This window comes from Amblyomma americanum, chromosome 2, assembly GCF_052857255.1.
Source record: "Amblyomma americanum isolate KBUSLIRL-KWMA chromosome 2, ASM5285725v1, whole genome shotgun sequence".
NCBI lineage: Eukaryota > Metazoa > Arthropoda > Arachnida > Ixodida > Ixodidae > Amblyomma > Amblyomma americanum.
Genome location: NC_135498.1, coordinates 41,625,533 through 41,643,447, shown reverse-complemented (window position 1 = coordinate 41,643,447; position 17,915 = coordinate 41,625,533). Strand labels below are relative to the sequence as shown.

Sequence of the window (17,915 nt, the reverse complement as noted above, 5' to 3'; positions counted from 1 at the left end):
CATATATACAGCCTCATAAAGCATGCGTGTCATCAGCTTCCTTTGCAATTTTTGTTTTCTTGTTCAACGACATGCTTTTGAGTCGAGCACATTAATCATCTTAACATTCCATCCCTTTTTTTCTTTTTCTTTCTCCCCACATTTATTTTTGCTACAGTGTTCAGTTTGTTTGTTGTGTGGTTGCTTGGCTGGCTGTAGATGTGATGCGTCACCTACAAGCTCGACAAGACCTTCTTCTGCACCTGAAGCTTTCGTGGAAAAGTTCCGATCTGACTGCTCCGTTGTTGACACGCGGACGCTTTATTGCTTGGGAAGAAAGAAGTGGCCTTGCTAAGTAAGTAACTGTGCTTGAAGATTAATTTGAAGATGTTGCTGTGAGATAAGCGAAGCACTGTAACACAATTACACTCTATCGCACAACTTGTTTGCACTGGAGTGGAAGTTACAAGTACGACACGATAGCTGCCGCAAACGTGTTTGCCCGCGTTCGCGAGCCTACCACAGAGCTCCGCAAGCCAATGGGTCACGTCAGGCCTGTCTCTTGCTCTACTCTGCGAAAAAAGTGTAGACAAAGTGCATTTGCGCGGTGTAGATCCTAAGGCAGTTGTACACAGGTTCACAAATGCGATAAAACAACGCACAAAAAACATGTTTCTTACTGCGTTAGCGGTGTTGTCTCTGCGGTGTGTATGTGGCCCGCCTGCAGAGTGTATTGGTGCCTAAATTGTGCTGTCATGAAAAGCACAGGTAGGTTGAAAATAATGTAAAAGTTGTCTACCTTCACAGCCTATAGACTTGTTTCAATGTTAGGTTTGCAGAGTGGATGTTTCCAACCATCTACTGCACAGTACTTCACACTGTGCAGTAGCATTGTTTAGGAGAGCTGAAGTGTTCTGTTAAATTTGCGAAATTTAGTCACACATTCTTAATCTTCCTATTCCTGTGCAATGAATGCAATCAGATCATGCAGTGCATTGGTGCATCTTTGTCAAACACGTAAATGCCCTCATGGCTCAGTGCTGAGCAAGGTAGCAGGACCATATATGGCACGCCTAGAGCTATGTGTTTGGATTGTGAGCAGACCTCTCTTCCTTACTCTGGCGGAGCTGTCTGTCAGTGCTGGCTCCATTCTTTACCAGTGAACCTTGTGGGCAGGGTAGTCTCGACAAGGGTCATGTTTTGCTGCATTGTGAAGTGTAACGTTATATTGACAAAGTGCAGTACAAGTTGCTCTCTTATATTTTATTTCCTTGGCCATGCAGTGTGGATGTGACTGACCTATGACCTATATAGTACCTGCAATGTAAAGCAGCAGCATACAGGTAAGTTTGAGCTACATTACAAGTTTTCTCCTCTCATGCAATCGATACTTTCTTTTTCTTTGGTCTGTGCAGTGGGTACCTAGCTGTAGCGCAATTTACTTATACAGTGATAGATGAAAATTTGCGTGCTGCGAGTTCTTGGGAAAAATACATGTCTGTACTGTGCTGTTGGCCAAAGCAGTTTAATCAAAAGCCTAGAATCTTGAGGGGAAATGGATGCTATTTCAGCAATTGTAGGAAAACATAAGCGTGATATTATGTTTTCTCATGCAACTGGTCAGAAAAAAATTGCCTGCTATCGTATTTTTCAACCCTTTTTCAGACCTTTGCAACCCAAAGGTGACATACCCCTGCAAGCTGCGATTGGCACTGTGGCATTGTAGATCGCTAGCTTGATTTTGTTTTGAATGCTATATGCATCCCAGTCAACCACGGATATCAGGAGTATGTCCTATTAAGATCCGAATCTCCAGTGCCAGGTGAGGATGTCCGTAGGGCATCCCTACAGACATCCATATCCGGGTATACGCAAGGGAGATTCGGAGTATGTCTGAAGGACATTCATTTTCAGGTTGCTGGCGGATATCCGCGGAACGGCGTCCGTCGGGTATCTATGAATATGCCTCTAGGGATTTGATGTATTTTACATCACACACATTCTGTTTTTCACAGACAAAAAATTAAAAAATATTGCAAATGACAAAATTCAGCCGATTAAATTTCTATAGCACCAATCAGTTTAATATTCAGATTAATCGATTAAGATCACTCAAATATGGGGCTCATATGAAAGAACCTGAATTTAACTAATTTAGTGACTTTTTGGCACCAGTGATCATAACAACCTTTCCTCCTCCAGCATTCCACCGAGGTAAAAGAGACATGCAGCCTTCCATGAAGACAAACTGCTACCATGGGCTGCGGCAGAGCGAGAGGCCTAAAAGCCGATCCAATCCAATCCGTCAGTGAACAGTTCTGGCACGGTCGCGTGGTATTTGCGTCGTTTTTCGTCACGATGTGCTACTTTCGACATTTATTTTTGCTACAGTGTGCGGTTTGCTTGCTGTGTGGTTGCTTGGCTGTGCTGCAAATGTGATGTGTCACCTATACGCTCGACAAGACCTCCTTCTGCACCTGAAGCTCTCGTGAAAAAGCTCCGATCTGACTGCTCCCTTGTTGAGATGCGGAGGACGCTTTGTTGCTTCGGATAAAAGAAGCGGCCTTGCGAAGTAACTGTGCTTGACGATTACTTTGAGCGTATTGGTGCCTAAATTATGCTATGTTATGAAAAGCACAGGTAGGTTGAAAACAATGTAAGTTATCTACCTTCACAGCTTATCGAGTTGTTTCAATGTTAGGCTTGCCGAGTGGATGTTTCCAACCATCTACTGCACAGTACTTTGCTACTAGCAGTTACATTGTTTAGGACAGCTGAAGTGTTCTGTTACATTTGCAAACTTCAGTCACACATTCACTTATCTTCATACCGCTGCGCACTGAATGCAGTCAGGTCATGCAGTGCATTGGTGCATCTTTGTCAAACATGTAAATGCCCTCAGCTCTTTGGGAAGCAAGGTAGCAGGACCATGTATGGCACGCCTAGAGCCGCATGTCTCTGGAATGTGAGCAGACCTCTCTTTCTTACTCCGGCGGAGCTGCCTGTTAGTGCTGGCTGCGTGCTTTATCAGTGAACCTTGTGGGCAGGGTAGTCTAGACAAAGATCATGTTTTGCTGGATCGTGACGCCCAACGTTATATTGACAAAGCGCAGTACAAGCTGCTCTCTCGTATTTTATTTCCTTGGACATGCAGTGTGGACGTGACTGACCTATGACCTATACAGTACCTGCAGTGTACAGAACCAGCTTACAGGTAAGTATGAACTACATTGCAAGTTTTCTCCCCTCATGTAGTTGATGCTTTCTTTTTCTTTGCTCTGTGCAGTGGGTATCTAGCTGTAGTGCAGTGTACTTGCACAGTGATGGATGAAAATTTGCGCGATGAGAGTTCTTGGGAAAAATATATTTCTGTACAGTGCTGTTGGTCAAAGTTGTTTAATCAAAAGCCTAGAATCATGACGGAAAATGGACGCTATTTCAGTAATATGTAGGGAAATATAAGTGGGGTATCTTTTCTCATCCAACCGTTCGGAACAAATTGCCCAATCTCGCATTTTGCCGCCATTTTTCAGACCTTGCAACCCGAAGGTAACATACCCCTGCAAGCTGAAGTTGGCACTGTGCCATTGTAGATGACTAGCCTTATTTTCTTTCGTGTGCTATATGCATTGTAAACGCTTGTGTACACCTTATCATGTCACAGAGATGCATTGGTATGTGGCAGCAAGGCTGGAGAAACTGTGGGTTAAAATTATGAAATTCTCTTGATATTGTCCTTCAATTATTGTTTTTACTTACAGTATCTCTCACTTCAAAATTTTGCTTAACCTTTCAGTAAGAGTATTGTATTTGTGTTTTGCTTTGTTTTTTCAGAACATCCCTTTTTGGAATACCAAGTTCAACAATGAATGTACTGCCTGCATGCAGTAACCCTTCCTATTGCATGAAACTTCTGCTGGTAGGACCAGCTTGAAGAATTCCCCTTGAAGAGTGAAAGCAGCTTTAATGTCATTAATAAAATTGTCTTCAATCTGATACATTTTACTTTGTGGCTGTTAGTGTCTGGTTCATAGAGGCATGCATCTGACACATGGTGGACATATGTCCGATTTCGTGCATTCTGTAGGGTTTTCTACAAGCCCGTGGAAATTGCTGAATATATTACTGGCTGCAGTCACCAAGGCCTGCTTCATGAAAGCGCAGAAGGCATGACATGCCAATGGCCTCATTAGATACGCGGGGGATATCCTCGGATATCTGGATCGGAGGTCTGTGGGAGATTGTTCCAGTTACACGTGTACCTCCGTGGAGATCTGTCAGAGATCGATGGATATCTCACGGATATCCGCATATCCTTAAAGGGCCATACGTCAGCAGACGTACAGTGGTTGACTGGGGTTGTAAATGCTTGTGTACAACTTATGTCACAGAGTTGCATTGGTACGTGGCAGCAAGGCTGGATCTTTCTGGCTGGTCTTTCGACAGGATCTCCGGGGAGGGTGGGGCGCTTGGCAAACTTGGCCGAGCGCCAAGACGCTACCTTTGACAGGAGCGTTGGTGGTGGTGGCTGCATGCATGGTGGAATACGTGGGTAACATGGGTAGCATGGTTGGTGCTTTCCTGCTTTTTCTTTTGCTGGCCCAGATACAACAATATTCGGTTTTAACAGTTGGATTTTCTGATTTTTCTCAATATCGTTATAAGTGAATTGCACGGTATTCGAAAAATCCAGATGGGGATTGAGATGCTACCGACTCCATTCTTGCTCCACTGCTTTCATCATGGCAGGGCACCACCAGATATCCTGACCACCTGCACCGAATGCCATGCCCAGGCCGACCTGGACTAGGTCTAGGATTGCTGCAGGAGCACAGTTCACTGGCAACACGCCCTCAACAATGCGCAGCTGAGATCCTGAGAGCTGAGATCCTGGCCCACCACATTCCAGACTTAGTTCTGCTGTTCACCAACTATGTACCCAAGCACGCCAAGAGCCTGTGAAGTGTTCCTATGTTACTCGTGGACCCGGCACCGCCGCCTACTGGTGACCAGCTCTGCAACGTTCGCTGTGCTGCTACTGCCGGGACACTAGTGCCCATGAACTGCCCATCGCCTTCCCCCATTCTTCAAACAAACCCATACATTTCACTATAGCACCTGTAGACACAGCCAAGTGGAGTAAATCATGGCAATGCTCGGCTGGCCTCCCCGGTGTAGACCGCCATCCCCATCATCATTTGCGCTTGTCAAACCGATGAGGGGTCAATGAAAGGCACAGCTAAATCCACATTCATGGTCTCTTTATTCTTCCCCGTGCCATTGGCCACATTTTCTTCAGCCAGTATTGTTGAGCCCAGTGTCAGGCACTGTGTGTGTACTACACCCCAGTTTGCACTGTTTGCCTGCTTTGTTTTGGCGTCATGAGTGTGACTCGGCGGCAGTGTTTCACAGCAAAAGAGAAGCTAGAATATAGCCACTGCTGAAGAAATCAGAAACAGAGCTGCTGCTCGTATTGGATGCTCAATGCTCGTACTGGATTCCTTCCGAGGCCACTGCACTGATGTTGTGAAGGCTTGCCTTGCCGAGACTGGCACCAACCTCGTTATAATACTTTGCAGCATGACGTCCATGCTACAGCCACTCAATATGTGCCCGAACTTGTTCAAGGCACACGTGAAGCAGCTGTATGCCCAGTGGACGGCTGACGGCCTTTACGGCCTCACACCAACGAGACGCGTGCGAAGGCCCGATATTCCATTGCTGTGCCAGTGGATCAGGGATGCGTGGAAAGCGATACCGGCCAACTTGGTGCGTAAAAGTTTTAAAAAATGTGCCATCAGTAACAGCTTGGATAGTTCCAAAGACGACTACGTCTTTGAGAGTGGCGATGAAGCCTCGGATGGCAGCAGTGAGAGCAGCGACGATTGAGAATCGGATAACCAGTGATGTGGTGGTGGTCATTTGAATAAATGTTCTGAAAACGAAATGATCACTGAGTGTGCAGTTGTATCTTTCCAGCACTCATTTCTTTTCCGGTAAACCTGCGGGTTATACGCAGGGGCGGGTTATACGAGTAAATACTGTATGTTATCAATCAATAAACCACAATCAGCACATACAGCTGAATCACGATGATAAGAATTTCATAATGTCACGGAAAAATCTGTATCCGATATTTCGTATCATCCAAAATGAACAAAATCTGCACGCAGATCAATTTACGGCTGACAGGATTTATTCACGGGCATGCGGCCATAGCTCACTACTCGTGGTGCGTATAGCGCAACTGACATCGAGAAGTAGGTTATGTGTGCAACCGTTCATCTATGCTCACTCATAATATGGCACGTGGAGGCCGCGCGTCGCCACTCACTGCTCCCTGTATGTACAGCATGACAAGCAATCACAGAGTCGGCAATGTACGAGCAGAGCTTACTGCTTGATGGTGCAGTTGTGGCTCAAGTGTTCTATCATCCGTGGTGGCACAGGGGAGTGTTCAGAACATCTGAAATTCTGAACATTGTACACAATGTGCACAGTCCAGGAAATTTTACCAATATGTATCATCCTGAAAATCACTCAGATCCTACCGTATGATGCATTGGCAATAGTTCATTTGGAACACTACGGTGTACTCAATGCAGCACAGAACCACGACTTACGTATTTCCAACCAAGAGTCGTTTTGCAGCATTCACAGTAGATGTCGGCCACCGCATGGAGACCTGTGAGTAAGTAGCGCTCCTCCGCTGGCCCGCACCCGACATTCACCCTGCAATCAGATGGCACATTTGCAGAGAAAGCCCACTCTGACCTAATATGCACATAAACGTGCTTCAAGTAACATCACGTACAACGAGGTCAGAGAATGAATCGGACAAAGCCTAACTCTAATTGTACATGCCAAACTTCACTCAGCCAATGACTAGGAATCAAAAAAAAAAAATTGGCAGTGGCTTAGCTTGGCTATGCCAGGATATACGTAGCGAGAGGTACGTTTCCCTGGCTGAGCTTGTTGTGGTCACTGTATGTTTAGCTGAGTATACATATCTTTTATTCATTTTGCTTGACAGAGACGAAGACTGCCCGATGACCTGTGAAGTAGTATGCAGCAGTCTCAATTTTGTCAATGCAGTATTTCGATTTGGTAGAGCCTCTTTAGTATACAAGCTCTATAGTAGTTCCCCATTGTGTAGTCTGGACGTGAGGGTCCGAAGCTAAATTAAAGTCAAACTTTTCTTTCGTACACTAAGAGAGCCCTGTTTCCTGTTGAAATCACCCAAAGTCGCACACAACTGTGAAACCGTGCTGTAGGCTGGTATACATGTGGCAACCACATCAATTGTCTGCTTGAAAGATGTTCCCGGTCACACGTAGATTCCTTGGATGATAATGCCGCTTTCCAGACGCCAAACACAGCAGGCTTCAACATTATTCACCGCAATCGAAAGGAGATGTCTGACAGTGGTGACACCTTGTTTCACGCACACACACACTCCTGCGTTCTTATCTGGTTCAAGCCAACTGCCAGGCAACAAGCTCAGCATCGAAAGAGTTAATCTTCTCTTGTCTATACCGCCATTTAGCCGCAGCTGGACTCTCCTTCTCTGCATGCATGTCAAACTTTGTGAAACAGACGTCCACTACATCTCCGCCTTTTATACACAATCCTGCGCATGTGACGAGAGGTTCGGGTGATAGAGCGGCACACGGCGAGCCGGCGACGAAGAACGCGGTGCAGCTGTGGGGTCTCTCTGGTTACCATGGTATCGGGCATGCGCACAACTTCTTATCCGCGTGGCGTCACGCTAGGCTTTGACGGTGGAGCAGGCGAACGGCCGCGGTGACGGCGAAGCGCATGCCGCACTTTGCTCCTCTTCGGTTGCCATGGTAAAGGCGCATGCGCACAACTGGCCTCTCCCATGTACCGTGAAATGCTCGACTGGTAGCCCAGTGTAGCTCTCGCTACAAAAAGAATGTGGTTTCTAAATAACACACAGATCAGGAACTTATAAACATAATATGAACGACGAAATAATACCCAGTGTAACTAGAGATTAATCAAATCTTCTAATAATTCCAATTCCAAGCTACTGTAAGCGCTCAACTGCTGCTGCTCAAGAACACAAAAAATGTACTACATGTGCTCAGAAAAATGCAGCAGTTCTAGCTTGTAAGAGCACAATAAAATAAGTCTTCAGGAAACTGCACCTCTTTCAAAAAGTCTTTAAAAGATAAAGGTGACAGCCGGGAAAGTTGGTTTTTCAGCAAGTATAGACAATTTCTGACATAAAGAAAACTGTAGAAAACACAGCCAGGGCAGGACTAGTGAAGTTCTGTCACAGTTCATCCATTTTTCTGCTTTTTAACACTGATTATACCTCTATGTGCCAAGTGTAATTCAGTGGTTAATTATAAACAAAACCTCCAGGCCACTAACACTGCCAACATTCAGTCAGTGGCCTGTTAAAGAGGAACCTGTTAAAAACCAGACGGTCCTAGTTGGCCATAACTCCTTCAGTCACGAAATTGAGTGTACAATTACTTTCCTGTCAACAGTATAAAACAACTTAGACTGTTCACCTCTTTAATACATGTTCAATTATCATTCAAGCCACCCCATATGTGTATGTTGCACACATTTAAGGGTCTCACAATTTAAGTGTTTGTTTCTCCATTATTGGATTTTCCTGTACCAAGCCAAAGCTGTTGGCTATGGGACGCACTGTAGCAGAGTGCTCTCGATCAACTTTGACCATCTGAAGTTCATTAACAGGGCACTAGGGTGGTGGTGGTGAAAACTATTTCGTAGAATAGAGTTTGGGAGCCACAAAGTGGCCCCGCTACATGGTCAGCGTCCCTAGTCCGGGACACCACATGACAAGGCCCCGTCTCGCGCCCGTTTCACCAGAGCGCTTTGGGACTCAAGCGAGGAGCAGTTGAGGAGGGCAGTCTCCCATGCCTCTCGAGAAGGGGTAGGGGATGGGGGGAGGTGGGGATTTTGAGTACATGCCCACACCATGTGGAAGATATCACAGGTCTCCTCACAGTGCGGGCATCACCCATCTGCGTTAGGATTGTAATGTTTGATGACTGCAGGACAGAGTAGAGTACCTGTCTGCAGGGGCTTTAAAGTTCGCTGCTCCGTCTTACTCAGCCCCTTCGCAGAGGCCGGGAAAAGGCGGTGGTTGTCATTATAATGTGTTATGATTTCCCCTAACCGCAGCAGCGGCTGGTTTGTCTCCGAACCAGAAGAGCTGGGATGAGGAGCCCGGTGAGTAAGCGCTCGGGCAGCCGCGTCAGCGGCCTCATTACCTCGTAAGCCCTGGCGGCCAGGAGCACAAATGATTCTTTTCGGTGTTGAATCAGCGGCAGTCCGTCTTAGAATACAAGCGGCTAAGGGGGGGATCTCCCCTGCCAAGCAATAATCACGTTTTTCGGGAATCCGTGATGATGATTTTTGAATTGGCGTGGGCGGCAGCAAGCGCTATCGCTTTTTCCTCGGCTCGCATTGAATTCTGGGCTCGAAAAGAGAGTCCATAAATGTGCATTTCCTGGTGAACGACAGCGGCCGTGTAAAATCCTCCAGCCGTTTCATTCTTAGTAAAAATCAAATCTACAACTTTTTCTGGGTATGTCTGCATTTGTATGGCAGCAAAAGACAAATTTATTGCTTAGAAAATTGCATTCAAAAAAGTTCCCAATAATCAATTCAAACTCGTGATATCCACACTGAAAAAGGCCCCAGTGATTGCAGTTTTTAAGTAAGCAGCGCTGCAGCCTACTTTCTGGGATCTGTACCCAAAAGTGTTGATACACAACATTTTGCCTGCAAAATTAGCCGGTGATGATGACATCTGTATTTTTTTTTTCTTACAGAAAGCTCTGTTTTTGTTGAGGATGTTCCCTTTGTTGTTAGAACGTGGTAATCTATAGATACAGGCTGATTTCAATTTATTCTCGGTGTTTCATTAATATGCACTGAAGCCCTAGAAAATGTTTTTTTTTTTATTTCACTTCAAGCATGCATCCTTACAATTCAATACACGGCATAGAATAGTAGCAGGCACAGGCCCAACTGCTATTTCAGGAGGAAGGGGGAACAAATAAAACTCACACTGAGTTAAAGAGGTAAGCCCTCCCTTGGCTTCCCTGGAATGACTGCAGAGGAAAAAAAAAACAAATTAGGACAGCGAGACACAGACATGAGCAAATCCTTCACCCTGGTTAATATCACAGCGAGTGCTGTCATAAATGGCAAAACCGCGAGGCCTTGTAGACGGAAGTTGCTGCAACTCACAAAAGTTTTCCTTGCCATCAGGACATTACAGCTAACCGAAGATCATTTAACTGTTCCTAAGCTGAAGTGAGCCAAGTTCTATGAAGAATAAATAAATTATAACACAAAACAACACTCGAGAGATGAGTAAACAAACATGCAAGACTCATCTAAGATCAAAGCCACTGTTACAGAAAAATTAAAGGCTATAGTTAAGAATTTCACTTAGCACATAAATCAATGCTATGTTCAAAATAGTAGCTCCCACTGTCAGTTGGTATGTATCATAACTGTAGTGGTCCAGGGAAAGGCATTACAGAATGGTGGCCATAAAAAGAATAGAACTGCAATAGGAACAGGTACGGCCACCCGCTACTAGACAAACCATGAAAATAAAAGCACCTAGTTATCTTCTGATGATTTGCGCCAAATACTTTGAAAGAATGACCGTGCATTAAGAACTCTTCATTTCTCTTCTCACAGCAAGCTCAAGAAGCCTAGATGCAAGCTCTGTCTGCTAAGGGATGTCATTGTTGCCTTATGATGTGAAGATCGAAGCCTTATCCATATGATGTCTCGGACCGAGGTCAACAAACCATCATAGCTTCATATACACAAACAAAGCATTGATGCATGTCGTGACTGCTTATCTATCACGAATCTTGAATATTCCTTCAGAGTAGGTGATGCTTCTCACCTCCCTTTACCTCCCACACTCCAACAAAAGAACAAAGCTTGTTTCACACAATGTAGGACTCTAATGTCAGTGCAACCATAGCCCCATGAGCGAGAGTAATAATAAATGGCAAAGAAAAAAAGGAAAAGCAGAAGCCACAACATTGCCTTCTTTCAGCACATGGTCCAACAGAAAGGTCAAGAACTTGTTTTGTGCTCTTCCTGTCACTTAGCTGTGAACTCACCTGGTAATAATACAAACAAAAAACACCTTTTCCTCACTATAGTACAAGTGCGGCCCTTGTTCCATGTGCAGTATCAAATCCTAATGCATCTAATGCTCCGTGTGCAGTCGTACTGAAATGCCACTTTCTTTTTTTAATTTACTTGCGAAAAAGAAGTCCATAGATAGATAGAGGCCCATAGATAGTTGGCCTTCCCCTTTTCCATATCATGGGCCTCAAGGGCCCCCTCACCACTGTGAGAGGCCTTCACAATGATCTTCCCAAAGTGGCACTTGACATTAATTGTGGCTCAAGCCCAGCACTTCATGCACTTGACCTTAATTCATGCTCCTGGCCCCAGACTTAACTGGTAATAAAAATGAAGACTAGCTCATTAACAACCTTGCAGCACGTAATTTGGCATGTGTGCAAAACAAATTTGTACATAAAGGCTGAGAAAGAAAGAAAGAAAGAAAGAAAGAAAGAAAGAAAGAACGAAAGAAAGAAAGAAAGAAAGAAAGAAAGAAAGAAAGAAAGAAAGAAAGAAAGAAAGAAAGAAAGAAAGAAAGCCAAATCACAGCAGAGAATTATACAAAGAAGAGCCAAGCTTCATAACTTTTCCCCAGTAGGCTTGCGAAACAAACATGTAAATGCGGTGTTTTTTGTATTGAACACTTTACGCATTTATATACACTATCCAATTTCAATTTTTCTTGCCAAGCATTTATACTCTGAATGGTTCTCAAGGTGCGGTTAGGATTCGATCCAGGGATAAGAGTTTGTCACTAAATGCTTCAATGCTCCCGCAGATCCCAAAATCAGTCTCCAGCAAAAAAAAAGGTAAAACACAACGGCAGCAACAAAACAGCATGTGCCGCAAAGTATGACAAAGCAATGAACAAGAGGTACAGCGGCTTAAAGTTTTTATTTAACTAAATTAACAAAATCAGCCACCACAAGTTCAGAAAGCCAACTACAGTAAAATAAGGATTGCAGAATAAAGATGAGGGCAGCTTAGCTGCTGCCATGGTACTTGTAAGCAAATGCAAACTAATGTGAACAATTTTTTTTGCCTCTTTACACAAACTTCAGCCCTTTTCCACGCTTTGACGTATTCTACACATCGCACTGATTAAAAAGTCATGTAGGATGTGTACCACTGTTAATACTCGCTTTGAAATGGCATTCATGAAATAAACCAGCATATTCTGACTTTTAGCTAGCTAAAGAAGGTTCTGTCTAAGGCTAAACTGCTATAACAGGGCAGTGCTAAGAGCTCTGCAGCTGCTCTGATTGCTCTGTGAATATTACATGCTAGCGAAAAAATAAAAACAGAAATCCCACGAGGCTTGCTCAGTCCTCTTGCCATAATAAGCAATCCCCCCCCTGTCATTATGCAATTTGTCCGACAGAAAAAAAAAGATAAAGAAAAGCAAACCAGGAAGCTTTGAAAAGATTAATTAGACACCCATTTCCTCCCATAATTGGTCCACAGAATCACAATGAAAGAATGAACAAAAGCAAGCGGGAGTAATAAAGCTCCAAACAATGAAACAATCAGCCAACATCATTATCCTCCCCGGACGGCCTGCGGTAATATCACGCTCTGATCTCAGCTTCCTGCACATGAAGAAGACGGAACAGTGGAGAGTGCGTTGCGCTTCCAGGTGAGATAAGAGGCGCGGGCAGCGCCAGTCCTCTTCAAAGCCAGTGACCCATTAACAAACCAGTTTTGGCTTTTGAAAGGCACTGCCATACGTAGCTGCTAAAGGCTTTTTCACCAGTTCCGTTTGTTCACACGTGTAGGACATTGTCATGCAAAGCGTACTTACTAAGTTGTCCCTGTGACTCTAAAGTGAGCCTTGTTGATAGCTTTACATAACAGCGAACCAAGGAATCTCGACAGACCAAAAATTACCATTGTAGCTTTTTGCAAACAAAACTAAAAAGTCAATTATTGAATAAGACAATTTTTATGAGTCAACGTGATGCAAAAAGTGAATAAACAAGAAAATGACTGCACTCTAGATGTGACAAAACAGAAACAAACAAATGGACGAGTTCTACAAGACAACCAATCAAAGAGAAATGTCAGTGATTTTGAAGCGCTGCATGAGATAGCATAAGCAAAGGAATGGATACCTTTTGCATGTTGAATGACAAAAAAAAAACAACAAGTTAATGGACAACCCGCACATATTAGATATTAAGTGTTGCCTACTGAGCTACCATGGCCAGAACGCCACTATTATTTGCTTTTTTGTGTGTTGCCACCTCAAAGAATAAAAGGGCACCATAGTGGAAGAAATGCAATGTTCACTCTTCAATCCAGTCCGCACATGGGGCATGATTATTGTCAGAAGCTGCAAACTGGTCAGAACACTCTTGCTCCTCTTCATCCATTCAAAGCACTACATTCATTACACACATTTAACATAGACGGCCAAATCCGTTATGCACAACTGATAAAATAGAAATCTGATACAGTAAGGCAATGTTGCACTGACTAGATCTCTGAATGGAGACAGTGAAAGAACAGCAGCTATTAAAAGAAGGGATATATAGATAAAAAAATAGGCCATATAAGCACACAGCCAGTATTTTCCAACATGCTATACTCGCAGTGCTCTATTGTGCGCCAGCCATCTTTAACAACTGACATTTTATAGAGTATAAAACTTAGTAACGTATGTGTACCACTCAACCTTTCACAGCCTGCATGGAGTTGACTTTGGGAAACAAAACAGCACATACCAAAAGACCCTTCATTATGTTTGAGCTCGCAAATTAAGCGTGACAATTTCAAATGAAGAAACACCTTTACCAACCTTTAAGGCGCCTGTGCGCTATACATAAACATAAGGGCTTACAACAAAGAAGAGGAAGACGAGACAGGTAACTTGTGCAAACTTTGAATTGCTTTAAAATCTTCCTGTTTTCATTGTAAGCCTTTGTGTTTAAGTACAACGCGCCAACACCTTAAAGATGAAAAACCAACTAGCCGCCATTACAGCATTGCTTACCTTTACAAAGGTGACAAGGAAAGTGTAAGCTAGACTAGCAACTTAAGCTTTAAGTAAGTGAATCACAACTTGTAGCACACTGCACCTAGTGAGCACCAAGAGAAGAGCCTGCTTCACCATCTGAGTGTGATTAGGCTTTGTTTTAGCATCAGAACACTGCGGCTGCATTAATGTAGCTACTTTCTGTTGGTGTTATGTTAGCTGCATTCCTTGCACTTAATTTTAACTTTTTTATGGGTACTTGAACTTTTTTAATTTTAACTTTTTTATGGGTACTTGAACTTTTATTTCAAATCTGAACTTCATACCACTCTTCCTTATTTGTTCTTTGCAGCACTTGCCAACAGACTTCTGAAGAATGCTACCCAGCCTTGGAGCAACTTAAATGGAATGCATACGTGTTCGATTTCAGAATACGACCTCTCTTACACTATGCAAATTCTATGTTGAATACTTCCCCCCCCCCCCCCCGTATTTTTTTGGTAAACAGCTTGGTTTGTGTATGACCTGCAATCCTTTGTGTACGGCCAGCCAGCTGACGACGACAAAGCAGCATCTGCACGAATTTGCCAGTTGTACTGTGTGCGCGGTTCAAGAACAGCTGTCATAGACTTGAGACAGCACCAGCTATGTTCATACTAAAAAATCTATATTGCTATCCCCATCTGTCCATTTAACATTGGCAGTGAGGGTCCTGTACCGATGTCTGCAGTGCCCACATAACGGTCTGCAGACCTTTTCCATCTCTGAAGCAACACCTAGTACAATTATTTATTCTTAAACGAAGCGCAAGCCGTCTGCCACAGACAATTATGCAAAGCGATGATGATGAACAGGTGAAAAAGACGAAGCACATAAGGCGCTCGTATGTATAAACACAAACACAGATAAATTGAAGACAATAGACGAAAAGATCAAAAGATCAGCGCTATGTCACGTTCATTTGACATCTTTGTGCATTGTCTTCAATTTCAGCACTTGTGCACATACAATGGACCCGTCCAAGCCCCCCAAAATTGAATGAGCTGGCCAAGTTGTCAAAAAAAAAAGAGATAGCACAACAGAATGGACACCTTCGAGATGAGCTCGTCGTGGTTGGCCAGGTGGGCCCTGCAGTGAATGCAGCTGTAGGTGCGGTGGCAGGTGGGCAGGTATGCCTGGAAAGTCTTCACCATGCTGCCCCCAGTCAGCTGCACGGCGCTGCCGCTGCTACAAGCCACTCCTCCCACCTCCACCCTCCTCCCTGTGAGCCAAAGGGCCCCGCACTGCTGTTGCCGCTACTGGTGGCGCACCTTCCCACGGCCAGGGCTCTGGAGAACCGCAGCGTGGGCCAAACCAGGGCTACTGTATCTGCACAACGAGAGGCACAAAGACGCTCGCTTCGCAATGCAGCCCAAGCACGTCAGACGAGATGGACAAAAGCGGGAACCAGCACAAGATATCAAAAGACCAGGCCAAGCATTTCTTGTAACTTTTCGGTTTTTGTTTCTCGAAAATTTGGCGGACTTTTTTTTCGGTTTTTATTTCAGAACACAAGATTCAGTTTTTTATTGCCGAATATTATTTTCGATGAATAAAAAAATGATTTTCTTCGATGATAATGTAGCAGTTCTGTGTGGCCAAAAATCGCTTTAAGTCTATCAAAGTGCTCTCGTCATCGTGAACAATTTATTAACCAGTAATTAACGTGTAAATACTAACAGTTCGAGCTGTGCTTGAAGAAGAAATCGATGATGATTATGGATTTTTATTATGATGCAAGAGCATATATGGCCACAGAGCGCCACAGTACAACGTATTTTCGATTACTCAAGGTGGGGTCAAAGACCCATTGTCCAAACATTTCACCCCTGATAATCCGAGGAACGGGCCAGGGGAAAGCTTGTACCCATTGTATCACCGGTGGGTAGCCGGCGGCACTGGGGATCGAACCCCGCCCCTCCCACATGCGAAAGAAATTGCTATCATCATTAAAAGAGTAACTCAAGTTAAATGAGACAGCCGGCAGACAGAAACGGAAGTATTCAAAGTACTAGGATGACATATTATTGTTGGGTTGTCGTGCAGGCTAGTGCACGAGAGCAGGGCATCACGTGGTGGTCTGCGTGCAGATGGCAGTGATGGAACTGCTGCTCAATCATATAATTTTCGTGAGGCCCATGCACGGTTTCAAGTCAGTATCCTACATGCAGTTGATAAACCTACTTAACCGATTAACAGCTCTAAGAAGGTGATGATAGTGAACAAACAGTGCTTAGCTAGATGACTGGGAGGAGGTGATTCTTCACGGTGTGCAGAGGCATGTAAGCTAGCGAAGAAATACATCAAATCACACGACCGCACTTCTTAACCAACAAGCCTTCACGTCATGTCCCTGGCTTTCCTACTTAGCTCATTTCAACTTATTTTGCGTGTAACTTGCATTCAATAGCCAGCACGCTATGCCTTGCATGGCAAGAATACTGACCTTTTTCCATTAAAAACGAACTTCCAAAGCTGAATTTGGCGTACTGTTACCTTTTTTTTCGGTTTAGACTGAAAAGTCCGATCCTTACTTATAACCTCTAATATTAGTATTTCTCAATTTAGCAAAGATAAAACATGGGCTGCTTGTAAATGTATGAAAATGAGGAATAATGCAAGCACAATGAGACTGGACAAAATCACTGTGACGCTGAGCACAAAATGGTAAAAACTGCTTGTGGACACGCTCTTATACTGATGTCAATGTCTGCAACACAATATTAAACTAACTAGCCCAACCTTTTAAAATTCTCTAAAAATAAATGTATAATCCATTACCAAGCAATAGGTATTACCTAATGGCTCAAGTTCCTACAATGCTCAAATTCACATCTTGCACATTGAGCTCCACCTTCCATTTCTGCGTATAAAATTCTTTGTGTGTGCCAAACTTGTGGCAGTGGCATCATGCAAAATAAATTCTTATTGTACTCTATCACAGAATATCTTTGCTCTTCCCTCTGTATTCCTACGCACCCTCTTCAATCTTAAACACAACATTTAATTTTCTCCTTTTGGGTAGACATCAAGAATCCCACACACGAAATGTGTAACATATTGAAAAAATTCAGGGGGCACTTTGCTGGCCTGAAGTGCGGTGAGGCGAAAGCTTTTAGTGCAGTGTTGCTGCTTGGTCGCTGATATGCGGTGAGGATGTTGATTAAAGACTACACAATAGTTCGCTTCACGACACTTTCGCAGACGTTCATAAGCGCGTGCATGCTTGGTTGCTGGAGACATAGGAGCGCGTTAAGGCAGCATCCTTCCAGATCGCCATTCAGGAGGCATCTGGCAAGGTTGACTGGGGAGTGCTCCTCTCTAACGACGGTGGTATCACTCAATGACGTCACACACATGCGCAGTTGGCTGAAGCGCAGGTGCATTGTCTGCTAGCGCCTTGCACATGCGCAGTGCATTATCGTATACTGGGTTCCCAGTTATGGCATGCTACACCAACCACTAGTATTACTAATTAACTAATAACTAATAAACTAATCATTTAACTAATTACTAACTAATGTACAGTTAGTACACTATATATACAGCTAAGACATACTACACCACTGATGGCGTCATCAGTTTGATTGACAGCTATAGTGACACTTTTCTGCAAACATCCCCGCTGGCAAGTCATGAGCCTATAAAGGCTTTCACCTTAACATCTAACACCTAAAAATGAGCTTGAGTAAGCATATGCGGCGCTTTTCGTGGTTCCTTCCATTACAGGTGGCGCCAGAGAGTGTCATAACTG

At 44.0% G+C, this 17,915-nt stretch overlaps 1 protein-coding gene across 1 annotated transcript in view; it reads right to left on the bottom strand.

The window, feature by feature from the left end:
- Ypel (Yippee-like) overlaps positions 1-17,915 on the bottom strand; it is a 31,433-nt gene that overhangs the window by 7,018 nt on the left and 6,500 nt on the right. Inside the window, exons 2-4 of the mRNA XM_077654041.1 lie at positions 15,214-15,490; positions 10,057-10,100; positions 6,603-6,711 (exon numbers count right to left, since the gene is read on the bottom strand). Coding sequence (XP_077510167.1) covers positions 6,603-6,711; positions 10,057-10,100; positions 15,214-15,315 — 255 coding nt within the window. The 5' untranslated portion in view covers positions 15,316-15,490. The remainder of the gene's footprint in view (positions 1-6,602; positions 6,712-10,056; positions 10,101-15,213; positions 15,491-17,915) is intronic.